This window comes from Pipistrellus kuhlii, unplaced genomic scaffold (genome assembly GCF_014108245.1).
Source record: "Pipistrellus kuhlii isolate mPipKuh1 unplaced genomic scaffold, mPipKuh1.p scaffold_m20_p_11, whole genome shotgun sequence".
NCBI classification, from domain to species: domain Eukaryota; kingdom Metazoa; phylum Chordata; class Mammalia; order Chiroptera; family Vespertilionidae; genus Pipistrellus; species Pipistrellus kuhlii.
Window position 1 is genome coordinate 48,333,045 of NW_023425416.1, and position 20,356 is coordinate 48,353,400.

Sequence of the window (20,356 nt, forward strand, 5' to 3'; positions counted from 1 at the left end):
TGCAGGCTCGATCCCCAGAAGGGGCGTGCGGAAGGCAGCGGATCAATGATTCTCTCATCATTGATGTTCCTCTCTCTCTCTCTCCTCTCCCTTTCTCTCTAAAATCAATAAAAATATATTTTAAAAATAAAAACATAACCTCTCCAGATTTTGAAAGAAGTGCTCCCAAAGTGAATGTGTAAACATCCTGCTCTTTGAATGTTGACTATTAATAAAAAATAAACTCTGTGGGCCAAACCTGTGTGGCATGGCCTTGAGCTTAGATTTCTGGGCTAAGGCATCGTTCTCCAATGCTGGGCCCCTAGCATGGTCCTGCAGAGGATGCTGTGAGCTGTGATGGCGGGACGGGACAACGGACACCGGGGCCCTCAGGTGCCTGAGGCTGAAGGTGCGCCTATCCCCTCATGAACCCACCAGGTCCCGCCGCAGGAGGCAGGAGCAGCCCGTGGCAAAGGCCAGGATTACCTTAAGTTTACTCTGGTAGTCCATGATCTCGGTGCTTAGCTGGAACTTGAGGGTGTCGAGCTCCTGGTGTGCGGCCTCCTGAAGGCCCTGGGCCCGCTGCTCGGCCTGGGTCAGCTGGACCTGCAGGCCAGGCAGTGAGGTAGCTGCCTCCTCGGCCGCCCTCAGCTTCTCCTGCAAGCTCTCCTTCTCTCGCTGCAGCTCCGCCACCTGGTGTTTCAAGTCCTCGAGCTCCTTGGTGGCTGCCGCTTTGGCATCCCGGAGCTCCTGGACGGTGCAGGCCAACACGCCCTCCATCCGCTCCCTCTCGGTGGTCAGTGCGCAGACCTGGATGCCGAGCTCGGCGGTGTCGGTGTTGGCCCGGTGCAGCTGCTCCTGCAGCTCGGCATGCTCCAGCTGCGCTTCCTGGGAACTGCTTTTGGCCTGGGACAGCTCCTCCCGCAGGGCCTGCAGTTCCTCCATCCTCAGACGGGCCTCCTGGGCCCGCGCCTCCTGCAGGGCCCCTTCTTGCTCCGAGCACTGCAGCAGCTCCTGGACGTGGGCCCTGTTGAGGGCCTCGTTCTGCTCCTTCAGCTGCTGCACAAGGGCCTTGTGCTCCTGCAGAGCCGCCTCAGTCACGCTCAGCTGGCTCTGCACCTTCTCTCCATCACTCAGGGCTGCCTGGAGCTTGGCCTTGAGGTCCACCACCTCAGCCTGCACGTGCTGAGCCTCCCCCTGATGGACCTCCAGCTGCGCCTGAGCCAGGGCCAGCTGGGCAGCGAGCTCCTGGAATGCATTGTTTTGAGGTGGGCTGAGCCCCTGTTGGACTATTTCTGCTCGGAGGGTCTCGATCAGCTGGGTCTGCTGCTGGCACTGGCTCTCCAAAGCCCTGAGCTCCCCTTCCCGGGTCTCCGCCAGCTGCCGGCACTGCTCCATCTGCTCCCGCAGCTGCTGGCACTTGGCCTCCTTGCTCTGCAGGGCAGCCTCCTTCTCGGCCATGTGGGCCCTCATGTTCTCCTTGGCCTTCACGACCGCCAGGAGGCTGGCCTCCATCTGGTCACCCATATGCCGAATGCTGGCTTGCTTGGACTCCAGGGAGGCCAGGGAGCCCTGGATGGCTGCCTCCCGCTGCTGCAGGGCCTGGTAATCGGCCTGCAGGGTCCGCAGCTTGTCCTCCAGGCGCTGGTTACGGGCCATCACGCTCTGCAGCTCCTTCTCCAGCTCCACGTTGGCCTGCCGCAGCTCCTCCTCCCGGGCGCTCCCCTGCACCACAGTACCATCCTTCGGCCCCTCCTGCAGGGCAGAATCCTGGGGGGCCAGCACCTCCCTGTTCTCCGCCGCCACGGGCGGGCCTGGCTGCGGCTGCGCAGCCAGCAGCTCCAGCGTCCCCACCTTCTCGCTGAGGCGGTCTCTGTCCTGGACGAGCTGCTTCCTCTGCTCCTCCAGGTCGCTCACGCGCTGGCTCACCTGTGCCAGCTGGGTCTCCAGGAGCCGCAGCTGCCGTGTCAGGGCCCTGGCCTCCCGCTGCAGCAGGTCCTTCTCCTCGCGCTGCTGCCGCTCCACCTGCCTCGCCTCTGCCAGCTCTTCCTCCATGGTGCTCATGTGGGCCAGCGACTCCTGCAGCCGGCGCCGGAGCTGGGTGGCCTCCTTCCTCTTCGCGGACAGCTCTTCTTGCTGCGAGGCCATCTCCCTGACGACGCGCTCCAGGCCGGCCCGGGACTCCTCCTTCAGCTGCAGCTCCCTGGCCAGCTGCTCCAGCTGCGTGCTCTGCTGCCTGTTGAGCTCCTGGACCTTGGTGCTTTCCTGCTCCAGGGTGTGAAGCTTCTCCCCCAGCTGCTGGATGGCCAGGGCCGAGGCACTGGGGTCGAGCTCTGGCCGCCCCTTTGTGTCCGGTGCCACGTCTGCCTTCTGCTCAGCCAAGCCTGGACCTGGGGCGTCAGCTGAAAGCTGGTCCTTCCTGCCCAGCGCGTCCCGCGTGGCCTCGAGCTCCTGCGCCAGGCGTTGCAGCATGGGCTCCAGCCGCCGCAGGGCCAAGGGGCAATCCCCCTCCGCCGCGGGGCCTGGCTCCAGGGCCTGCAGGCACTTCTGCAGCTCCTGCACGGTGCTCTGTGTGGCCTGCGTGACCTCCCACTGCTTCTGCAGCTCAGCCGTCATGCGCGTTAGGCGGGCGTTGTCCTCGGCTGCGGAGCGGGCCCTCTCCCTCTCCACCTGCAGCTGCTCCCCCTGTGAGGTGACGGCTGCCCGCAGCTCCTGGTTCTCTTGGTCCAGCTGCTGAATGCGCTCCTGCAGCTGCTTCTCCCGCACCTCCAGCTGGTCCAGCTCCACCCGCATCTCATCGAAGCCCTCCAGGGCCTCGTTGTTCAAGGAGCTGTTCAGGTCAAGGCTGGTGGACATTTCCTGAGTCTGGGGGCGGGGGAAAAGAGAGGGGAAAACAAAAACAAACATGGCTTTGGGATGAAGCTACGTGGCTATTTGGAAAGGCTTTAGAGTTTAATGAGAACAGAAGTCAAAAGATAGCAATTACATGACCTAAGGCTAGTCCATCGAACTATTCAAAGGACGAGGACCCTTTTGCTCACAGCAGCTGCCAGCAACACACCCTGAAGACCCAGGGCCACACATGTGAGCGCCCCGACACTCACAACTTGCTTCCCATTCAGCCTCCTGTGCATTAGTAACATGAAAGTGTTACTAACTTAAACTACTGCCCACCACTGCACTATGCCCACAACTCCTGTGGTGATTAGACCCAAAACAGGGTAAAGGATTAGGCGATTTTCTACTCTTAATGCTGCTTAGTAAATTCCCTTTGTTTCGTTTTGTGGGAAAATTCCAGCAGCCTTTCCCACAAACTATATACAACTCTGACACATTCACGTTTCTATCAAAACTATCAAAACTGACCTACCCACTAGTGTTTATTGAGCACTTGCTGTGTGAAGCCCTTACGCACAGGACACGTGCTCCCGCACCCACCCGCACGGCCACCACCTGCACAGCCACCACCCGCTCGGCCACGGCGATTTTTGATCCCCTTCGGATGGTGAGAGCTGACGCTTCCAGGGGCCGGGCACTTCCTGGGGCACAGCTGGTAGGTGACAGTCGGGATTTGACTCAGCCGCTTTTAACCAGAATATTAACCTGCTTTTTTTCAAATACCTTAAAGTAGGGGTGTCGAACTCAATCAGAGAAGGGGCCAAAATCTAAAATCCAGCCTAAATCGCGGGCCGAATGGTTTACTGAACAGTCATAAACTGTCATTGTGATGGAAACGCAGCGGAGTGCAGTGATGACAGCGCGGTGCGGGCCACATTGCAAGGCCTGGCGGGACGGATTTGGCCCGCGGGCCTTGTGTTTGACACATGTGCCTTAAAGCTATGAAAAGAATTTGCTTTTTAAGAGGCCTAAGCTCTATTTGGTCATAAAAACCTGGACTCTAGAAAACACTGGGTGTGACTGAGGGCTCGTTGCTCTGGCCGGAACACCGCCCTGAGCTGCGAGGGGCGAGGACACCCCTGGCTGACGCAGGGCGGGGAAACCCCAGCCTCTCCGGCTTACCTGCAGGTAGCTGCTCACCAGGCTGCTCATGCTGGAGCTCCGGCTGGGGGCTTTCCACAGGTAGGCAGAGGAGCCAGGGGCCAGTGTCCTCCTGCGGGGCATAGGACACACACACCTGTATCACAGAGGAAGCTCACACACGTGCCCGGAAACCAGGTGGGGGCGGGGGGATGGGTAGGACAATGCCCTCCCAGATAGAGTGTAAGAATGATCCACCAAAGGGCACATTCACATCGGTCTGCTGCTAAAGTTTACACATGATGGCTTTCCCCCAGTGCCAAACAACAACTATTGTTAGTGAGCATGGTATTTTCCAATTTTTGGTTTAAATTTTCCTTAACTCTTGGTGCCTGCCTCAGTCTGTCTGCTAGGGAGGAACAGGAGCAGTCAACATGCTACCTAAAGGCCGCCCTGTGCTTAGGGCTCATGGCCACTGCTTCACAGACCTGCTTCGGGTCAGGTGGCTGTCCTGGGGAGCTGGGTGCAGGCCCTGCCTCTGCTGCCCACCAGCTGTGTGACTTTGGGCAAGTCCCCCCTCTTTAAGCCCGTGTCCTCAGCCCCTCCCTCCTGGTGTGGTTGTCAGGATTCAGCGGGGTGACGTGTTGAGCACCATCTTGGTGTAAAAAGTGAAAACGTGGCAACCTTCCCAGAAACCCTTCCGTGGCTGGGCTGTAACTTCCACTCCCTCTTCCTCCTGGAGCCTCCACAACCCCCAGAACACAAACGGGAAAAGGCCCACCCGCTCTTCCCCAGACTGGCACACAGTCCCTTAACACTGAAAAACCTTGGCCTTTGCCTATGCATTTCCCCTCATGCCACCTGGCCAAGGAGGTCAGCTTACGGTTGGAGCCTTCAGATGTTTAGTGAGTCACAGCTCAACAAAGTCTGTACAATTAACAGGCGTAAGAGTGGCGAAGCTTTACGTACTTACTGAGCATACAAAGCTGCTTTGAGTACAAAGGTGATTTGAGTAGACCGGTGGCCATTTCTAAAACTTCAAACACCCTCCCCGCCCCCCCCCAATCTTTTAAACCAAGCAATTCTTTACAGTACCTGGCAAACGTCGGCCAGGCCGCGTCCAAGTCGTAGCCCCTGGACACCAGGTCAAACTGAACGTCGGTGAGCTCGTAGAGATGGCCCACAATGTCAGAGCTCAGCCTCGGCGTCAGGAAGGGGCTCCGGGCATAGTACCAGTCACTGCGGGGGAACATACAGGGTGAGGTTACAAGAGATGCAGGAAAGGAAAGTGCATTCGGTCCTCTCAGCATGGACCAATTCTAATACAGGCCACTAAGGTAAACAGACAGACAGTCAGACACATGCCCCCCTCAGCCCCGTGATTTTCCCCGCAGCTCCTAACTCCCATATAAGCCTGCTCTTCACCGAAATGTCCGAGATGAACTAGATACTTATACAGCTATTATTTCTGTTAGATCTCTTTCCCAGAAAAGGATATGAGAAACCTTAAATCTCAATTATTTGCCCAGAAAGGGTAGTCGTAGGGGACAGAACACTTCCTTTTTGTCTCATCTGCGATTCCTCCTGGGGAATTCATTACAGGACCTCGACCTCACTGCTAATTTCTGTCCTGACACCAATTTAAAAGACAAAGAACAAAAGATCTGCCCTGTGTGGTGCCCACTGTTCACTTCCTGGAGCAGGAAGAATTTAGGACACGCTGCTGAGTTTAAAGAGCTACTTGGCTGATGCCCGTGAACTTGGTTTCCTAAACACTGGAAGCCAAGCTGTTCTCACCAAAAGACTACAACAAAACAGCCTGCAAATCAAATGTATGAAGAAGATTCTCTCACCTCACATGAATTCACAAAGCCCCTCACGTGTCACATGTGTGAGAAATACACCTTTAGGCAAATCCACCTCAAAGGTGACACACGACCTCCAGGGAGCCCGGATGTGCCTGGCAGGTGCAGTGACCTCAGTGAGGCTCAGGCCCAGGCTCAGTGGGGCTCAAAACCCCACAGGTGATTCTGCAGACAGGCCAGGGTGACAGGTGGGACGTGTGCACTCATTAGTGCTTGCACCAAGGCCATGCCACCTCCAGGGAAAACTGCTGGTCAACCTGGACCCACGCTCCTGCTCCAGGACTCAGACTCAGCACGGGGAGCTGGGGGGGGGGGGGGGGGGGGGAAGGAGGTGCATTTAGCATCTCCCTGCACCTCATCTTCCTTACCTGTCAACACTCAGTGCTCTCTGCCCCCCAACCCCGGGGGTGGAAAGGATGACAGATGTGGGAGGACTCGGCTTGTGTCACAAGGACAGACACTGCAGCGCAGGTGTCATTACGTTCACCAGGGACTCTGGTTCGCCTGTGAATGATCAGGGTCAACCAGAGCTGTCGGCACGTACCTGGTCACTTTGGTGTTCATGAAGCACTGCTGCAGGGTGTCTGCCAGCCTCTGGTGCACCAGCGAGTAGCGGATAAAGGCTCTTCCTTTCCCCAGGGATGTTCGGAGCTGGAAAAGATGGCACGGGGATGCAGAACTGTTAGCCTAAGTCATAATGGTGCATGTCTGAGAGCACCCCTAAGTGGCCTAATTAAACAGTAACAGCGCGGATAATGTCACCCAGTTCTACCCTATACGCTGGCTTCCCTCATGTCCCTCCAAAGACACAAACATCTGATAACATCATCCCCCAGAGCGAGGCCTGAAGTGAGCCGCCTTCTTCCAGGCCTCCATCCGAGAGTAGCCTATAGAATAACCTATAGAATAACCTATAGAATAACCTATAGGCAGGTTCAGAAAGATGTGTTTGCGAGGCTCCGAACACCCATGGGTCCCTCCTCTTCTCCATCAGTCTCTGGGTTTGGAGTCAGAGAAGAACTGTATGATTTAATTAGGAATATTCAGAATGAAACTTGGAGGCTGATTAAGGACTTCTCATGGCAGAAGTGAGCCCGAGGAGAGCTGGCCAGTGTGGCTAATGTCTGCTGCTTGGCGAAGAGGCCTACAGGGCTTGGCTGGAGCCCTTGTGGAGGGGAAAGGAGGGCAGGGGCAGGGGTATATAAGGGGACTTTTAAGAAGTTCTAGTGACTGTGTAACTGCCTCCTCTGTACCCTCATGCATCTATCGTAGACACTTTCCCGGTGGGTTTCTCATTCAGTCAGCAGCTGTCAGGGTGGGAAACAGGGGTGCGTCTATGTGGCCCAGCTACGCGGGGGTCATGGAAAAGGAGTGCGGTTCTATTTCAGGGGGTAGGAGCTGGCTGGAGGGCCTGTCTTCGAAACCTCTCCCCACCGTAACAAAACATGGTTTCTAAAGGTTTCTGGGAGCTTGTTGTGGAGAGAGAGTGTGCTGGTCAGACTCGGCCAGCTGGGGACACACAGCAGCCAAGATGGACGAGACCTAGGGGACAGCCACAGAGGCATGTGAGACCAGTTGCAAATCAGGATTCATGCCAATGGTTGGGCCCAGAAGGCCAGGCACCGTTTAGCTCAGAGCTATCCGACTTCTCACCGTTGCCTTAAGGAGATGATACCACCTCATGAAGTTGTTTTAAAAAATAAAAAGGTGTGAAACCTCAAGAATCACGAAGGCTGCAATTTTTCCATGTCAGCTCTGTGGGTGTGGGGTGAAGTCAGGATGCCTGGGGGAGGCGGTGGCAGCCTGGCCCCTGGCTTTACAACACCGCAGTGGCCTGTGTACAATCACTTGGCCGTGACAGATGCCTGGGGAGGAAGGAAGGTCTTGATGACATAACTCTGTCCAAACACTTCTGCCACTGAGGAGCGAAGTCAGAACAAAGTGTCCAGTGGTGAGGCAGGGAACTCAGCAGCTGAGCGGGTGTGGTGAGGAGAAGAGAGCCGGCCACATGAACACCCACCCCCACGGGCCTCATGGAACCGCGTCAGCCGCACAGGACAGCCATGCCCGTGAGTTCCCAGCGAGCGGCTTGTCTTTATGAGCGAAACAGCCACTGTCACGGCACTGGGGACCCTTATTTTTTTTAATGGAAAGCACGTGAGTCTTGTTTTTAACCAGGCCTACCAACAGCGTGTATTTTATGACAGAAAAGGAGCTACTGTATTTATTTTAAGGTCTTTTGAAACACCCCTTAGGGAAGAGAACAGTAGTTCCTTTGTATCACAAAGGAAAACACTGCCTAGCTATTTTATTTTCTCCTTTTTTAGATCCTGGGTCTGCTTTTATGGCCTAATTCCTGAAGTCTGTTAGCAGTTAATCAGAACTCATATCATGCAGTCTACCAGGAAGCGAAACAGCAGCAGCGAAGGGCAGGAAGTCTGCAAGGCACACGAGAGCTGATTCCACTTTACGCCAGGCATGCACCCTACGAAAGGGGCCAGAGTGCCCAGCGATGGCCTTGCCCATGAACTTTTACCTTCTGGCTTACTGGCCGGGGTGGCACTTGATTGTTGATTAAATTAACCCAAGTACCACCCCAGTGACACCCCAAGCTCAGCGGTGCACAGAGAGCAGAGTCCTCAGCAGACGGGAGGACTGCACCCTCTGGAAGCGGGGGCCTACGTCAGCCACCAGAAACCCCACAACGTGTGTGCAAGCAGGGAACGCTTTTGCTTCTAGAAGACAGTTTCCTGGCCTTGAAAGGTTTGACTGCATTTTGAGTAAAGAATAAGAACAGCATAAACCGATGAACAAAAACAGACCAGAGAAAGAGAAGCAGCCATCAGACTTTCAAACCTCAGAGGGAAAGCAGGGGAGGGTGGGGGTAAGGAGGAAAGATCAACCAAAGGATTTGTGTGCATGCCTATGGGCCTAGCCAGTGGCCATGGACAACAGGGGGGTGGGGGCTCATGTGGGTAGGGGTTTGGGATGGGAATGGGAGGATGAGGACAATTATGTGATAGCATAATCAATAAAAAAAATTTTTTTTTAAAGAAGAAAAAAAAAAGATTAAGAGCCAGCTAAAGAGTGGATGTTAGCATTTCATAACCCCGGGCAATGAGGATTAAACTAAATATACTTCCAGACTTGAGCTGTGGGCGGTTGGCAGTCGCAGGCTGCAGTTGCTGTGAGGAGTGGGAGATGGAGTGCAAGGGAACTGCTAGGCGTATGGAGAGGGGGGCAACACTGAGCACCCCCTCTGGATTTGGGGTGCAGCGAGCACTGCTCTACATCACAGACCCAAGTGGCCCACCAGGCAAGCTCTCACAAGACCCTGCGCTACGCGGACATTAAAGACACTGGCAGGACATACTCCTCACGTCGGGATCTTTCATGAGCTCAGATGTCAGAGGTGCAGCTGGTGGAAAATGCCCAGCACTCAGGCCAGGCTATCTGTCATTCTCTATAAGAAGAAACCATCTGGCTCTGGGGCTGGAAAGGAATTCTCCCGGGAGCACCTGACTCTGTGGTCACCTGACGCTGCGGTCTCCACAGGAGGCCAGCCAAGGAGCACAGTGCTGCCTTTAAAATATCTTTAAATTTACAGACAAGACGCTGAAAAGGTGAAATGTTCAGATCCTCTGGGCTTCCTGCTCTAAATCCAGGGGGTCACTTTCCCTAATAGGTAAAGTTCTTACTCTCAGATGGACTAGGCCAGTGGTCTGCAAACTCATTAGTCAACAGAACCAAATATCAACAGGACAATTTCAATGGAAATTTCTTTTGAGAGCCACATTTTTTCAACTTAAACTTCTTCTAACGCCACTTCTTCAACATAGACTCGCCCAGGCCGTGGGATTTTGTGGAAGAGCCACACTCAAGGGGCCAAAGAGCCGCATGTGGCTTGGGAGCTGCAGTTTGCCGACCACGGGACTAGGCTTATGAGAGAAAAAGAGATTCCTCGGGAGTGGGAGGTGGGGGAGAGACAGAAGAGAGAGAGACACAGAGATAGAAACAGAGCGATGGTTCTGGAGTTTTGCAAAACAAGAGGAGCCACGGCATTCTGCTCTAGAGGCTCGAACTTAACGTGGGGAGCTGCTTAGCATACCGGCGTGTAATGTCTCTTAAGACCCCACATCACTGTCTTCATTTCAAATCTAAGGTTTCTGGAAAACCTGCAGACAAACAGCCCAGCAAACGTGAAGAATTTATCTAAGAAATCGATAGTTTCAGAAGGTGCTGCACCCCCCGGGGGCCCACGGTGCGAACAGCCCGCTGTGAAGTGTGGGCTGCGGTCTGCAGGGCTGGCTGGGTGAAGGCTCGTGTGGGCGGCTTTCCCTGTGCTGACAATGGGCACTGCGTGTACCTGGGCTGATGGTTTCACTTCACCACCCGTAGCCCCACTTCCTCACCTGACTGTCTGCAGCAAAGGTCTCGGTGACAGGGAGACGTGGGGTCCCTGGCTGCTCTGCTTACCTCGGAAATAGACTTGACGAATCGGATCCCATCGTTGGCGCCCTTCACCTTGGCCAGGCAGGCACAGAAGTAATCCCAGTAGTCCTTCTTGTTGCCCAGGAGGGTGGCCTTCTCCTTCTGGTCGAACTGGGTAGGGAAAGGGACAGAGAGAGGCTGTCCAAACCCACTGCTGTTCCTCTCATTAAGTGAGAAATAACCACAGCTTCTTGGTTGCCTGGCACTAGGCAGGGCCCTCTACAGGCATTATTTCTATTTATTGTCAAATGAAGGTGCTGTAATCCCCAATTTACAGATAGGGGATCTGAGGCTGGGAGAGGTTAAGCAACTAGTTCAAGGTCATACAACTATTAAGATTCCGGAATAGAAGCCCGTCCACCCCTCACCCCCCAAAAAAGATTTATCTCTTGAAGAGATCTCTATGCATAGCATTGGGTAGAAGACCACCAAAGTTTGCTAGGAACAGCCTTGATAGAGGTATGTAACAACTTATGACAAAGAAATACAAGTGAAAAGTCTTAAGGGCAACATGAAGTGTGTTAACTAGGTCTCAACTTAAGGAAATGAATTAGTGGATTTTATTGCGTTACCCAAGAGTCAGGGTTTTATTTATTTTTAAAAAATATATTTTATTGATTTTTTACATAAAGGAAGGGAGCGAGACAGAGAGCCAGAAACGTCGATGAAAGAGAAACATCGACCAGCTGCCTCTTGCACACCCCCCATTGGGGATGTGCCCACAACCAATGTACATGCTCTTGACCGGAATTGAACCTGGGACCTTTCAGTCCGCAGACCGACGTTCTACCACTGAGCCAAACCAGTTTCGGCAAGAGTCAGTGTTTTAATACAATAAATTCAAGTAAGTGTCAGCTATGAGTCATTTCAAATCTAAAACCTAAACATGAGAAAGAAAGAAAAAAAAAGCCCATAAATATCTTCACAATGTAAAACAGAGAACGGGCTGAAAGGGCACGGGCAGGAGTCCTTCATAGGCTGGGCACCCCCAGCGGGCTCTCATCCTGTATACCTTGGTGGGATGTGACGCTGGGAACTAACGGTGCTCAAAATGTTTGGGACATCTTTCTATAATGCAACATCTTATAGCATGTATTTCTCTGATTACCGAAGACCTGCAGATATGTTAGGAAATCTGGGTTTTAAAAAATAGAAAAGATGCCCTAGCTGGTTTGGCTCAGTGGATAGAGCGTCGGCCTGCGGACTGAAGGATCCCGGGTTCGATTCTGGTCAAGGGCACATGCCTGGGTTGTGAGTTCAAATCCCAGTAGGGGGGTGTGCAGGAGGCAGCCAATCAATAATTCTCTCTCATCATTGATGCTTTTATCTCTCCCCCTCTCCCTTCCTCTCTGAAATCAATAAAAATTAAAAAATATTTTTTTAAAAATAGAAAAGATTATAATGCCCAAGATTAACTTCTGTTAACATATCGGTCCGTTTCCTTCCTGTTGTAGCTGATGGACTTTTCTGCATCTGCAGAGTGCTCTGGTCTGTGCACTTGAACCAGCGGACACAAGCATTAGGCTTGTGTGAGTGTGTGAAAAAAACAAAAAACTCCCTGGCTGACCTCAGAGGGGGGACCAGGCGTCCATTTCCAGCCTGCTCCTGGGTGAGCTGGTGCTGCAGCCTACGGACCACACCACTTTGGGCACAGGCCGCTGGATAACCTTCAGAGGCCCACATGCTCCTGCAACATGTGATTGGTGTGTTCACATATGCATGTCTGTTTGGGAAGAGACTTCATGGCTTTCACCTGATTTTCAAAAGGGGACGTGACTGCCCCAAATTAAGATCCCTGCTAGACAGGAACCTTGCTACCGACCTTAAGTTGACCTAAGTCTCTAAAGAATGTTCTGGATTCCCAAATCATCCCAAGGGGCAACTTGCCAGATCTCCAGAGGATGGCACTTGGAGGCCCGAGCTCGCGACGGGGACTGCTCTGACCTTCGGTCTAAACAGGATGGCCTAATGGCTCCACTGAGCTTTCTGGACCACATCCTCGAAGCTGATGAGTCTCCCATCAGGGAAACAAGACAACAGAGCAGAAATCAACACGTTTCAGGGTCACTTACTTGAAGGAGGTACTCAAGTTTGTAAGAAAACTTATGCAAGCTGGTGCTGTCATCTGTGATGGGTTCCCCGCCTTCCTTAAATTCTTTGCTTAGTTCTGTCACAGCATCTTTAAGACAACAAACAGGAACACATCACCAGGTGGAGGCCAACTTCCCGGAGATGAGCAGGATAACCGGGAAGCAGGATAACCGGGAAGTGGTCGGTGATGGCAAAGCACCTCACAAAAGTGAAGGGCTGTACCCACATCCAGGGACATAAGACCAAGCCAGAAGGCGCTAAGGCAGTGGTCAGCAAACTCATTAGTCAGCAGAGCCAAATATCAACAGGACAATGATTGATATTTCTTTTGAGAGCCAAATTTCTTAAACTTAAACTTCTTCTAACGCCACTTCTTCAAAATAGACTCGCCCAGGCTGTGGTATTTTGGAAGAGCCACACTCAAGGGGCCAAAGAGCCACATGTGGCACGCAAGCCGGGGTTTGTCAACCACTGCGCTAAGGCACATGTGTCAAACACAAGGCCCGCAGGCCAAATCCATCCCGCCAGGCCTTGAAATGTGGCCCGCACCGCGCTGTCATCACTGCACTCCGCTGCGTTTCCATCACAATGACAGTTTATGACTGTTCAGTAAACCATTTGGCCCGCGATTTAGGCTGGATTTTAGATTTTGGCCCCTTCTCTGATTGAGTTCGACACCCCTACGCTAAGGTGTCAGAACCCACAGGCACCTTGCAACAGCTCCCTGGGTGGGCGTTTTCCAGGGCCATCCCTGCAGGCCCACCATGCGGGCCTCGTACTGCTGGGTCAACAGATGTTTGCTGTGTGGATGCATCATGGAGCAGTCCCCTAGCACTGGCTGCCCAAAGCTGCACTGGGCAGAAAGCCTTCCCCTTCATTCTGGCCATGTTTCTGTGCTTCTTCACTATCATCTCACCGCTCAGTACAGGGAAGTCCAGGCTTCAAGACGACCCAGAATGTGCAAAAAGTGATGTGACAATCGCAAGAATGACAACAGTCCCTGCTTCTGTTAACGGGACCCAGCTAGCGGCCAGGCCTTTGCAAGTCCTTCCCCTTTAGTCACGTGAGGCAGGAAGTGCCTTATTTTGACAAATCTAAGATGCATTTGATTTTAAGATGATCCCAACGTGAGAGCTGTGAACACGTGAAAAAGAGTAAGGACAACGCAGGATTGTACAGACGAGGAGCTGGCAGAGAGGTCAGGTCACTGCTGTGCACTGAGCGCTTGGGGCGGGGGAGGGGTGGCAAGGGCCTCCCTTCTGCACCCTCAGGCTCAGCTGCTGCTCCCGGCGCGATGCCTGGGAGCAGCAGGCACACAGCCGGAGTTCCGGGAGTTCGGCCAGGATAGGCTACCTGCCCACCGCCAGCAGGAGAGACAGCAAAACAAGAAAGACCGGTGCCTGGTCTTCCTGCTCAGAGGGAAGGAGAATATTCTTCCCCCGCTCCATCAGAGAGCCCAGAGGCGCGTGCTTCAGCCAAGAACACACACACACACACACACGCACACACACGCACACACACACACACACCCCAGACCCGGATCTGGAAGGAGTATCTGATTTTGTTTGCAGAGTGCCCTTACAGTCCCAGTCAGGAGGGCCCGTGGGCTCCCCCAGCCCTACAGGATGGACAGCTGAGCCCCGAATATTTATTTCAATATGTTGTGTCCTGAGCGCTCCAATCAATGTCCGCCCCAACCCTCCCTGTGTGAACCCAGATGAAAAGGCTGAACTTCAACCGCAAAAGCAAAAGCAAAAGCACAGTCACAGCTCCCTCCACACCAAACCCGCATGCCCGGCGGCCTGACCGTACCTTGCAAATCACGGATGATCCTCAGGAGCTGGCTCTCCGCGCTGGGGGAAGCCATGGCGACTGGCTACCGGCCGCGGTCTCGGCTGTGCCCTCCTGCCCGGGTCCGGTCAGCAGAAGTCAGACTCCATGGTGGCACCTGCACGGGAGGGAGCAGCAGTCAGACACGATGTAGTCACTCACAGAGCGAGGCTGCCCCGTCTGGGCACCTTCCTGCAACGGGGAGGCTGGACCTTGCTGTGTGGGCCTTGCTCTGTGGGCATGCCCTCGTCGGCTTCTGACAAACTTTTATATTCAGACACAATGACCTGTTTGGGGCCTTAAAAAACACAAAAAACAAAACAAAACAGAAAAACCCAACAAGGCCTCGCCAGTTTGGCTCAGGGGGATGTAGTGTTGGCCTGCGGACGGAAGGGTCCCGAGTTCAGTTCCAGTCAAGGGCACGTGCCTTGGTTGCGGGCTCCTCCCCGGCCGGCCCTACTCAGTGCCCCTGTGGGAGTCAACCGTCGATGGAGTTCCCTCACAGCCATGTTTCTCTGTCTTTCCCCTCTGTCTGCCACTCTCCCTAAAAAAAGAAAAATCAATGGGAAAAATATCCTCCATTGAGGATTAACCAAACAGAAAACAAACAAAAAACATCAGCCAAATAGCCTGGCCTAGCCTCTCCTAATCTGCCCTCTTAGATAGCCCGGCTTCACTTTCCACCTTTAAAAATGCTCCCAGTGGCTCCCTCACACCCCGAAACCAAGGCCAGAACTAGCCCAGCCCACCCCGCTCACTGGCCTGCCAGGCCTCTGCTGCCGGCTGCCACCAGACCCCTAGCTCCAACATCCTCTCCCGCTTGCTTTCTCAGAGGGCGGCTCTGTAACCTCTGGGCAGGAGCGGTGGGCGAGACAGGACACGTACCCTCAGGACTCCTGGGCCAGGGAAGCCTGGCTTGCCTCTCGGGGGGGAAGGTCTGCAGCCCGATGCCCGGAGTCCGGCTCTGCCTGGATGGGCAGACACTGCTGGGCCCTTCCCCAGGGGCCTGCGCAGTCCTCATGGGACGCTTCTATTTTAAGCTCGGTTACTGTCCTCTCGAGGCTGGTGAGTCCTGAGTTACCAGCCCTACTGGACAGCTGCTGAAGTGATTTAAGGACACTGTAGAGGCTGAACTCAGCAATGATGAGAGCTGAGCAGCCTGGACATGCATGTGGACAATCCGCTGTCCTTCTTTCAGAACCTCTAGCTCAGTTGTCAGCAAACCGCGGTCCGTGAGCCATATGCGGCTCTTCGGCCCCTTGAGTGTGGCTCTTCCACACAATACTATATGCGGCGCGCACGTACAGTGTGATTGAAACTTCGTGGTCCATGTGCAGAAGTCGGTTTTCGGCTCTCATAAGAAATTTCAATCATTGTACTGTTGATATTTGGCTCTGTTGACTAACGAGTTTGCCGACCACTGTTGTAGCTCTTCCCTTAGATGTCCCATGCAAAGGCGGAATGGTTGCTGGCACAGCAGCTGGTAAGACTAGAGGTGCCTGTAGGAGCAGCCACACTAAATGATGCTGGGTCCTGCCAGGCACTTCACACATGTGATCATTTAATTCCCACAACCGCACGAGTGGGGTAGATAACACACAACGGCGAAACTGGCATTCAGGAGTCAGTCATGTAACTTGTCTAAGACCACGAGCCAGCAAGGAGCAGAAATGGGGTTTGAACAATGCCGGTCAGTCTGATTTCGAACTGGATTTTCAGCTGAGCCACTGTCACTACAGCGAGAGACCAACCAGTTCTATTGGCTTCTAGGAACCACAGTGAACGCCAGCCCCTTCCCAAATACTGTGCCGCTACCCCTAGTGTTTCTAATGTGTGCTGGCCCTCACTCTCCGCCACACCGACCCCTCACCGCTCCAGGAGTCAAGGCAAGAAGATCCTGGAATAGAAATGATCCCAGCCTGAGCTCCTACAAATATTTACAGAAGCGTTTCAGCGTCAGCCTGAGGTGGGAGGGCCTGTCCCAGGCGGGAATGCCAGGCCTATTTTTAACTAACAAGCTAGGGCAGCTGTGACTCAGTGAAAACCAGGCCCAGAGGAACTAGCTTCTCTGGCCTGGGAGGAACTGGACAGGCGCATACTCACACACGCCCAGGAACTCATGACACGGAGCCCCCGAGTCAGGGGATCCAGAGAGAACCCGCCAAAGCCCCCCAGCAAGTGCTGGCACCCTGCCCATCACAGACACCAAACTGAGGTTGGGAGCGGCTTACAAATGGCCAGACCACCCAGCCCCATTGGTCCAGGTCGCCTGCTGAACAGACTGAGCAGGGAGCAGGCCGGGCCAGACCTCGGCAGGGGCCCTGCTGCCCAGGCAGACACTTCCCACCCCGTGGCGAGGCAGTGCCCAGCTGCCCTGGCCCAGGCCCTGTCACGGGGACACAGAGGCAGGCAAGGCACAGGCCAGCCCTGGACGGGCTTGGCTGTGCACCGAGGAGGCAGACAGAAAAACACCCAGGAGAGGACAGAGGAGGGCCATGCAGACACCTGGGGAACATGCTATGGGTAACTCGGCAGTGCAAAGGCATGAGCCACAGGTACACATAGCAAGTGCTTTACGCTGAGTGAACGGAGCCGGACGGAAAAGGCTACACGCTTTCCGATCCCCGTGCCTGTTCTTGCAAAGCAAAACACTGGGGAGACACCAGAGCGGGGTGCCAGGGGCGGGGGGGGGGGGGGGAAGGGCGGCTTCGGCTACAAGGTCATGCAGAGATTTGGGGGACAATTCTCTTCTATCCTGACTGTGGCGGTGGTCACCTGACTGTAAGCAGGAGCTGCGGTGGGACCGGGAAGGGAAAGTGCATTCTGCTGGGGGGAGGGGGAGGGTGGTGGACACTGCGATGGCAGCCGTGTCGGGCCAGGCCTGAAAATGAACCGCCTTCCAAGGTGGAAAGGGCGCCAGGGAGGAGGGTCCGCGAAGCCTGTTTCTCTACCGACGTCCCTCTTTTTTGCATGCTGTCAACACGACAGCCTCACAGCTTCTGGGAGGGCTGATCTCGGAGGAAGATGACTAATGCCCCAAGAGTCTTCAAAGGAGGCCTACAGGGCCTGGGTGTTTATTCAAAGCAGAGGCAAGGCCGGCACACCTGGGAGAGGGAAAGGGCGTGGAGTAAACAGCTGGTGGGGTTAAGCTGGCAGGCTCAGGCCAGGAGCTGCGGGAGCTGGTGGGAGCTGTTCCACCAGCAGCTCATCCTAGAGCCCAGCCCTCTCTGGAGTCTGGCCTGAGGGAAACGAGGTCTGCAAACCAACCGGCACCTTGGCCTGACGAGCCTGAACACAGGCAGAGAGAGAGAGAGAGAGAGACACACGCTCCTTCCAGACTTCTTGGCGCTCTGGGGAAGCTGCCCCTGCGTGGGCCCGAGCCCAGGCCCTCTCTGCCTGGCCCGGCAGAGTGCTCAGCGGAAGCCAAGTGCCCGGGTCACGGGGTGAGCTGTGCCAGCTGCCAACTACCCGAGCAGCTTTTCCAAATAGCCTGCGTCACCGTCACCGTCACTGTCACCGTCACCCCAAGCTCCTGAGCCCTGAGCACCGGCCCAGGGCCTCGCAGTGGCTGCCCACCAAGGCTGCGTGCGGGCCACCACCTCACCCGGTTTCGGGAAGTCAGAGCTTCCTTGGAAGACACGACCCGGTCACCATAGGGACGCTGGCTCCATGGACTCTGCATTTTGCCATCCCTCTTCCTTAGTCTGAGGTCATTAACCAATGAAAGGCACAGAGAGGGGCAGGGGCACCGTCTCTCCAAACTACAGTCAACTTCCTGTGTCTCTAGATAACTTTGCCCTTTGGTTGAGGGATGAAGCTTTCTCACTGTCTCTGTCTCTGTCTCTGTCTCTCTCTCTCCTCACACCATTTCTGACTTTTCCCCACACCAGGAATCAGTTCTGACAACAACTGTGTGTCCCACAATTCAATTCACTTTTGACACTTGGGGATAATTGGATTCACTTGCCAACAACTAAAAATTATGTTTAAGCTGAGCCAGAAGGCCTGAACACATCCAATCTTCTGAAAGAGGAAAAGGGACTACATCCACGTCTAAAAACTATTTTAGAGGTAAGTGATCTTCCACCACCTCGAAAATTCCTCCTCTTCCTGCCCAGAAGCCCTAAATGCTTCAACAATAGACACAGCAGTTTAGTCCCAAATAAAGATACAAAGCCAGACTCACATAAACTTATTTATACTATGGTGCAAATGACTAACACTTATATTGCCCAGAAATGGGCTCTGGCAGGGGCAATATAGTGTTTGAAGAGCTACATCAGGAAAGAAGAAACAGAAGGGTCCAAGGAGGAAAAGGGGGGAGGGGGGGAGAGGGGCATGAAAGACAACTATGTCCTGCTCTCAAAATCTGTCCTACTTGTTCAGTAACAAGTACTGATAACAACACAATAACTAAGACATGACCCTGAGAGGACACCGTCCAGTGGGACGCCGCTCACTCTCTACACCAGTGGTAAATTCCACCCAGACCAGTCAAAGCAGAGCCTTTGTGGAGGAGCCCACCGCCTCGGCCTGGGTCACCACCTACGGAAAGGGGGGCACTGGGCAGGTACCTGCGGCTTTGAAGGCCCACGGCTCTGCTGGCTTGGTGCTGAATGGGTAGTCGGCAGGCAGGCTGCCCTCGCCAGCTGCAAGAAGGTGCCCGGAAGAGTGCTCAGCAGCGTCAGAGGCCAGCTCAGAGCAGACATTTGGGCACAGGTGAGCAAAGGCTCCTCAGGCAACCCCGCCCCTGAGGCCTATCATTAAAATGCTGACCCACTGCATGCCTGGCTCATCTTCCCCAAGCACGCCTTCTTGCTTGCAACCTTCTCCTTTTTCCCAAAGGGAATGAAGACTGAAGATTTTTGTCATCACTTCTTGAACCTTCTCTTGCCCGTCCCCCACCAACAAGTTCAGGTTTTCTTGGTCCCTTGTCCTGGAAGACACACAGATCTGGCTCCAATTCCTGCCCCCTGACCCAGGAGAGAGGGAGAAGAGGAACCTGTGGGTGGGGGTAGGGGTGCTGCTGCTGGGCCTGGGGGAAGCTGTTTTTGTTTTTGTTTGTTTGTTTGTTTTTGTTTTTTTCCAGGAAGGTGGGCAGCTGTTCCCAGGAAGTGCTGGTACTTGGGGCTGCAGTGCCATTGAAGGCCAGAGTAAGCACCCGAGGCCACAATGGCATGTGCGTCTGAAAATCTGGGCAGCTTCTGGGACAGCTGCACAAACAAAGGAGCACAAACTGGCGCACCTACCCCTACCAGCACATACCCCCACCAGCACCTGCCCCTACCAGCACCTACCCCATGCAGGTGGGAGAACAGGGAGCCTGGCCAGCCGGTGTTAAATTACGGACCAAATCTCTGGCAGAATATGCCGTCCCACCAAACATGGCCTTGGGGAAGACAGCAGGTAACCTCCTGCCAGCCAACTGGGTTTGCTGGGCACCACTTTTCAGAGGCAGGCCTGATCCAGGGGTGGGGGCTACAGCTGTGAACAGGCTGGTGGAGTCCCAGACCTTCAAGGAACTCATGCTCCAAGAGGGAGAAGCAGAGAGCATGATCGATCACACCTCCTGCGTAAGCCTATAGACCCGTGTTTCCCAAACTTCTCTCATGATGAGAATCACCTGGTGGAGTTGTTAAAATACAGATTCCTGAATCCCAACTAAGAAGTGCTAAACTAGAATTTTTGGGAACATATAGGTAAAATTGTATACGTAACTAGTGCTCTAAGCTTAGAGTATACAATTAGTTACGTATACAATTTTACCTATATGTTCCCCAAAACTCTAGTTTAGCACTTCTTAGTTGGGATTCAGGAATCTGTATTTTAACAACTTCACCAGGTGATTCTCATCATGAGAATTTGGGAATCACTGTAGAATAGACAAATAAGAGGTCACCTGAGGCCTCAGAAGCACTGTGATGAAAACAGGTGAACCTTCTAGCAAACTCTACTTTGCTCACATTCTAAGCACCTACTGCAGGGGGACTCGCCTCTGTTTCCACTCTGGTGGCCACCTACCGGTCCAGTAATTTTTTGTTTAATCTGTCTTTCCCACCTGTCTGTAAGCTCCACCGCTATTCATTATTTATTCATCATTTCCCAGGCACATGGCACAGTTC

The 20,356-nt window shown here is 54.0% G+C and overlaps 1 protein-coding gene across 4 annotated transcripts in view; it reads right to left on the bottom strand.

The window, feature by feature from the left end:
- Positions 1–20,356, bottom strand: part of FYCO1 (FYVE and coiled-coil domain autophagy adaptor 1) — a 64,628-nt gene that overhangs the window by 38,793 nt on the left and 5,479 nt on the right. The window contains exons 1-8 of one of the 4 annotated variants that reach the window (XM_036432074.2): positions 18,809–18,942; positions 14,217–14,352; positions 12,386–12,492; positions 10,299–10,424; positions 6,367–6,473; positions 5,053–5,196; positions 4,000–4,090; positions 466–2,844 (exon numbers count right to left, since the gene is read on the bottom strand). In XM_036432074.2, the coding sequence (XP_036287967.1) occupies positions 466–2,844; positions 4,000–4,090; positions 5,053–5,196; positions 6,367–6,473; positions 10,299–10,424; positions 12,386–12,492; positions 14,217–14,271 (3,009 nt within the window). In that variant the 5' untranslated portion in view covers positions 14,272–14,352; positions 18,809–18,942. Of the gene's footprint in view, positions 1–465; positions 2,845–3,999; positions 4,091–5,052; positions 5,197–6,366; positions 6,474–10,298; positions 10,425–12,385; positions 12,493–14,216; positions 14,353–15,119; positions 15,259–18,808; positions 18,943–20,356 lie in introns of those variants that run through there. The other 3 variants (XM_036432073.2, XM_036432072.2, XM_036432075.2) reach the window with 3 other exon arrangements.